Here is a 6691-nt window from a genome sequence, read left to right on the forward strand (position 1 = left end):
CAGGTTCAGAAAACACCTTTGTTCAAGGCTCCTATGATAATCCTGTTATTGTAAGAAATGAAAACATTTTCTGATATCTTGTCTTACAGAGCAGGACATGAACCGCAGATGTGGACACTGATGTGGTCAGCAGATGTGTGAGAGGCAGCATCACTCTCGAGCAGTCTGAGTGGCCTCGGGCTTTAAGCAGCAGATGGCATGCGAGGAGCATTGGGGAATCATGAGCATGAGGAGCTCCACCTGCATGTGGCTCGGCCTTCTACTACATCCAGCTATACATCCATCTTAATGCCTCTTTAGTAAGATGTCATTAGAAATAAAGAAGATGGACAAAAATACAAAAAATATGAAAATGCACAATAGAAGATCTGCCTCCACCCACCCTGTACGTGAGCATCAAGGTGACGCTGCTGATTTGCATCCTCTGCTATGCAGCACCCTCCAGTCACACACCCACACATGTGCACTCAAACTCTAATGCTAAGTACACGTTACATGTAAATGAAGGTGCAACACACACACACACACACACACACACACACACATAGTGCAGTTGCGCAGCATGAGCAGAACAAAGTTATCAGCACTGGGGGCAAAAATTCTTCTCAAAAAAAACTTCTTATTTTGAATTTCTCAATAGTATGTTAGAACAGGTCATAATAGGATAGGAAATGTATCCCCTTTATAATTTACAGAAATATGACAGACATGTAAAGGAAATATGGGACCTCAAATGTGATATATACATCAGTCATTAGTGAAACACTGTTTAACCTGTAGGATCAAGTCTATAATATCTTTCACCCAGAGGTGCAAGTGTTTATTATTTATTATTATGTGTCATATTTGGGGATATTGCATGATTTTTAGCTAAACTAAAACAGTCTTTTGTACAAAAAAAAAATCATCCAATTAAATCCATAAATTATAAACATGTTTCTTTAATGAAATAAAAACAAACAAACAAACAAACAAATAAATAAATAAAAATGTAAAAAATGTCATTTGTAGTGACACTGATGTGGAGAGATTCTGGTTTTGTAGACAAGTTTCATTTATTACTGTTAAGCTGTTAAGTAAAAAGACGATCACAATTCCTAAATAACTAGATTTTTTAGTTTGTACCTAAAAAGAACAAAATGTATAAGCTACAAAGTGTGCAGGTCTCTAGTTGGTCTGTAGCTGGTCTACAACTGGTCTGTAGCTGGTCTACAACTGGTCTGTAGATTTTCTATAGTTGGTCTGTAGGTTTTTTTGCTAATCTATAACTGGTCTGTTTTTTAGTTGTAGTTGTATATAGCTGGTCTGTAGTTGGTCTATAACTGGTCTGTAGTTGGTCTATAACTGGTCTATAACTGGTCTGTTGTTGGTCTATAACTGGTCTATAACTGGTCTGTAGTTGGTCTATAACTGGTCTGTAGTTGGTCTATAACTGGTCTGTAGTTGGTCTATAACTGGTCTATAACTGGTCTGTAGTTGGTCTATAACTGGTCTGTAGTTGGTCTATAACTGGTCTGTAGTTGGTCTATAACTGGTCTATAACTGGTCTGTAGTTGGTCTATAACTGGTCTGTAGTTGGTCTATAACTGGTCTGTAGTTGGTCTATAACTGGTCTGTAGTTGGTCTATAACTGGTCTATAACTGGTCTATAACTGGTCTGTAGTTGGTCTATAACTGGTCTATAACTGGTCTATAACTGGTCTGTAGTTGGTCTATAACTGGTCTGTAGTTGGTCTATAACTGGTCTATAACTGGTCTGTAGTTGGTCTATAACTGGTCTATAACTGGTCTGTAGTTGATATACAGCTGGTGTATAACTGGATTGTTGCTGGTCTATAACTGGTCTATAACATATACTTGGTCTGTAGTCAGTCTATAACTGGTCTGTAGTTGGTCTGTATACCCTGCTGAACTCAGTGTTGAGAAGACTGTCCTAAGCTAATAAGTAGGAATTCTAAATTGAAATGAGCACACACACACACTCACACACACACACACACACACACACACACACACACACACACACACACACACACACACACACACATGCATGCATGCACAAACGCACACATGCACGCTGGCACACATACTGTACACACACACTTTTCCATTGTTGGGCCGCCCACAGTAACAGCAGGGCAGGTAGAGTCACCACGGCTACACTAATGCCAGAAATGGCTGCAACTGTGGCCTGCAGCCTGGAATCCATATTAGTATCCTGATTCCAGTGAGCCGGAGTTGGACACACTCCCATGAGCCGGCTGTGTTTGCCGTCTGTGCATGGGCACAACCTGGTAGGAAAAAAGCCAAGCTCTATGCACTTTGCCTCCCCTGGCCTCTCACAGTGCTGCTCTATTCCTGCTGTACTGTATTACTGTATTACTGTATTACTGTATTACTGTATTACTCCCCCACTTTGCCTACAGCGGGTGTGTCTGTCTGTGGAGATAGGACCACACAACCGAGACACATGAATGCAGGACACTACACCCACACTCATTCCTTAAAGAGAACAAGGGATTATACATAAACGCTATATAAAGGTGATACTTACATAAGTGTGGCATAGAAATCTACAGGGACGTCTGGCTAATCACACGCCAATAGAATATGCAAAGGAGTGACATCTGAATTTGTTGGCAGTACAAAATTTGGTCCACTGGTAATACACACAGAGGCATGATGAATGATGATATTTTGGATAAATTACAGCAAATCCATCACTTTGATCTCATTTATCAAACCATAGATTAGCATCAAGCAGTTTCTCACAATTGTTAGGGTCAAAGATTAAGCTATTATACTGTTAGCTATACAGAAGAAAGCTTTATGTATCAGACAGTGTAAACATGGATTTGGGTTGAAAATGATCTCTAGCATGGATTATATACAGAAAACCATTAAAAGGACTGGTGATAAAAGTTATTTTTTGTTTGCGCAGAGATTCGCACCACTGCATTTAGACTCTCGTTTAGGGAGGTCAGTGACAGACGATTCATCAAAGAATCGATTCTATTTTAATCGTAAATCGAGTCGATGAAAACGATTCATAAGCATGAAAGAATCTCAGCTTCTTTCATCTACATGTGAAACAACCCTGATCTTGTTCAGATAAAGCTTCTTCTCTAGCTTTCTCTAACTGTGCTCCACATTGCATAGGGCAGCATTAAATCCCGTGATGATAAACACGTGAGATCTTTAGTGTATGCACGTATTTACAGATAAATGGTGAATCATACAAATCGATTCACTTAAATTGACACTTCGAAAGAGTCGAATATCTCAAGCTGAATCTTTTGTGCCAGTCACTCGTTGCGCTCGGAGCGCGTCACTCGGCAGAAGTGTTCCGGCCCGTTACGCATAGCGCATCACTGGAGAGCCCACGCGCCCTGCTTGATCAATCTAAAGCACTCAATATTAACCCTTAAAATACAAACGTGACCAGTGTGTTTTCTTACCGTTTGCTCCCAGAACAGTTCCCGGTGCTTGAGGTACCCTGGAAGGAGGATGGCCAGGACATTCGGGATTTTTTCAGACCGGGCCGGTCGCTCGTATCCATGGCGTCCGCGCGCTCTATGTGCGGGTGATGATGGCGGTCAGTATCGGAGTACCCGCGGTGTTTGATCCGGATCGGAGTCCGCGGTTGTCGCCAAAGGTGCTGAGGAGGCTTGAGGGTCGCCTGTCCTTCCCGAGGCACCGGCAGCGAGAGGGACAGGCTCTTCTTAGAGCACGGTGGCACTTCCATTATAGTGCAAATCAAAAATAACTGTAAGAACAGATAATGTGGTGTCTGAGGAAATCAATCCCTTATGACAATATTTTCTTCTAAGTCAAAAAATAAGACCGGTTTCGGTCCATGTCTGGCTCTTCTCCATGTGCGGCAGTGAAATCTGAAGTAACTAAAGTCCAAGGCAGTTAGAATGAGATTAGAGGCTTTTAACGATAAATCTTCTAAACCTAGACACATCGACACAATGAAACAGCTGCTGAAACAGATCACAGTGTGCGGACAACAGGTGAAGGCGCTCTGACTCCAGACTCCTGAACATACGGAGGGAAATTCAGAAGTTGCGGTTCGTGAAAATTTTTCTATCCGCATCCGAGCGAGAAGAAGCGGCGGCGGCCACGTTCATTACGCACACGCACACACACACACACACACACACACACACACACACACACACACACACACACACACACACACACACGCCCACACACACACACGATATTTCTGCTGGTCTCCAGGCGCGACGACTCGATCATTTACGGCGCAGTTTTTTTATTGCTTTTTTGTCCTGTCGGTCTTGTGGTTATTGCCGTCAGAGTCGCCGTCAGAGAGCCCGAGCGGCTCCGTGTGCTGCGCGCCGGTCCTTTATTGCTGCTGCTTTCAGAAAAGAGACGCTCCAAATCACTCCAAAGGGAGCCATAAAAATAATAAGAAGTATTTTATTAAAAAGAAAGTAATAAGCAAAAGAAGTCTGTGCTGAAACCAGGACAAAGCGCAGATTAAACCTGGCGATCGCCTTCCGCCGGTTCTCCGTCCACCTCCATGTGAAAGCTCCGCGCGCGCAGGTTCATGTCATGAGCGCGAGATGTTTTGCCCGGAGCGCAACGCGCGTGGGATGTGACCGAAATCCATCAAGGTCTTTTTCTGGGTTTTCTTCTTTATTTTAAGCTTTAAATAAACATCTCTTTCGCTAAAGCCTTCTGGAAATGAATCATGATGCGAGTTCCTGAGCGAGTTACTCACTGTATTCTTACTAATGTCTAATGTGGCTCAGGATCTCCCTCTGTGTGTGTGTGCGTGTGTATGCGTCTCTCTCTCTCTCTCTCTCTCTCTCTCTCTCTCTCTCTCTCTCTCTCTCTCTCTCTCTCTCTCTCTCCCTCCCCCCTCCTCTCTTCTCATCTCCCCCCCCCCCGTGTGTTTAACTGGTTTATTAGTGATTCATTCAGCACTTTAAGCCTCAAAGACGCACTGATAATAAAATGATCTAAAAGGAGCTGAAGGTCAGAAGTCAAGCCCAGTTTACTGCAATGTTGTTGGTTTGGTTTGTCGCCTCTTAATGGTTCACCACAATGAACAGCCTGTATTTATTATCTATTATTTATTTATAAATCAGCACTGGAGCGATTCGATATCACACCATATCCACATTTCACAGTTAAAATGATTAGGGTTTAAAACTATTTCAACAATTTATTCAATTTATCAATAATCGAATGCAGCATTACAGTATTTCACAATTGCTAAAACACATTTCTTGAAACCTTCACCCATATTCTCAAAACTTTAAACACAGTCTTTAAACTACATTCACAAAACCCTGGACTCTTCTGGCAAAATCAAACACTTGCCTCAATACCATTTGATCTGTGCTCAAAATCAAACAACGCTTTCAAAACCATAAACACAGCGAGTCACTCTATAAACACTCATCAGCATTCATTAGACACTACATCAAAAAATTCAGAACACAGCATCCAGGACTGGCAGTTACTTTATGGTAGTTTGCCATAAATAAAAGACATTACAAAAATGATTGTGCAATTGAAAAATCAAAGTCAATGAGAGACTCTTTCTGCCTCAGCATCCCGTCTTCGTGCTCGGTCCGGCCAGAGGACTTCGTCTACATCACATGCAATGTTGTCCCTTCCTAGGCAATGGGGGAAGAATCCTCTCGTGTGCCGGATCCAGGCTTGACAACACTCCCCACCTATGTCATCACAGGCCAATTCCATTGCCTGTAAAAGATTTACCCTTGTATATGGGTTATAGTCATAGACCTTCCATCGCCACGCAGAGAAAAACTCTTCTATTGTGTTGAGGAAAGGGCTGTATGGTGGAAGGCAAACATTCACGAATCGCTGGTTGATGATGAACCACTCATGTATTCTGACACCACAGTGAAAGCTGACATTGTACCAAACCACAACATAGACAGGATGCACTGCCTGCTGATGATCCTGCTGCTCACGTTCAAACAAAACATGCCGAAGACCACCCAGAAATGTAAGAAGATGGTCAGTGTTATATGGCCCCAGAGTTGCATGATGGTGGAGAACAACCGACACCCCCCAAACTGTTTCAAACTGTTTCAATCAGTTTCAAACACCCTCTATATATAAAGGAGATAAATAAATAGTTTTGTAAGTGTTACAGTAAGACATACTTCTGCAAAATTGTATGTATATGAACAATAGATGTATGTATAGGAAGTGTATACTCTAAACTGGCTTATATTCTGGACAACTGATTTGATCACATTATTAGAATCAAGTGTGAACAGTTTGAGTTGTTGTGTGTAAACAATAACAACTGTGTTGTAGCTGTGTTTAACTTTTGCCACATGTATTTACTATTTTGCAACACAGTGCAAAATGTGTTTTAGTGAGTAAGAATGTGTTTAGAGTTTTGTAAAAAGAGTGGATGAGATTTGCAAACAGTGCCTTAAATACCTGAACTTGTTTAAGGTTTTGCCTACAAAGTGACTGATCTGACAAATGGGTTTAGGTCACTAAAGAATGGGGTTTAGTGTTTTAGCAATTGTGAAATACTGTAATAGTTACATGACACAGTGATACTGCACTTATAGTAATTATTTACATGGTTGTGCTTTTTTGGAACATAATCCTGTAGGTCTTTATTTTTGTGCCATGTTTCTCTCTTCTCCAGATCCTGTTGGTTTTTATT

The 6691-nt window shown here is 41.7% G+C and overlaps 1 protein-coding gene across 1 annotated transcript in view; it reads right to left on the minus strand.

Moving 5' to 3' along the window:
- pde4a (phosphodiesterase 4A, cAMP-specific) overlaps positions 1-4809 on the minus strand; it is a 69292-nt gene extending 64483 nt beyond the window's left edge. Inside the window, exon 1 of the mRNA XM_047807886.1 lies at positions 3459-4809. Within this exon, the coding sequence (XP_047663842.1) occupies positions 3459-3745 (287 nt within the window). The 5' untranslated portion in view covers positions 3746-4809. The remainder of the gene's footprint in view (positions 1-3458) is intronic.
- Positions 4810-6691: the final 1882 nt, after the last annotated feature.

Source organism: Tachysurus fulvidraco, chromosome 24 (assembly GCF_022655615.1).
Source record: "Tachysurus fulvidraco isolate hzauxx_2018 chromosome 24, HZAU_PFXX_2.0, whole genome shotgun sequence".
In the NCBI taxonomy this organism is placed as follows: Eukaryota; Metazoa; Chordata; class Actinopteri; order Siluriformes; family Bagridae; genus Tachysurus; species Tachysurus fulvidraco.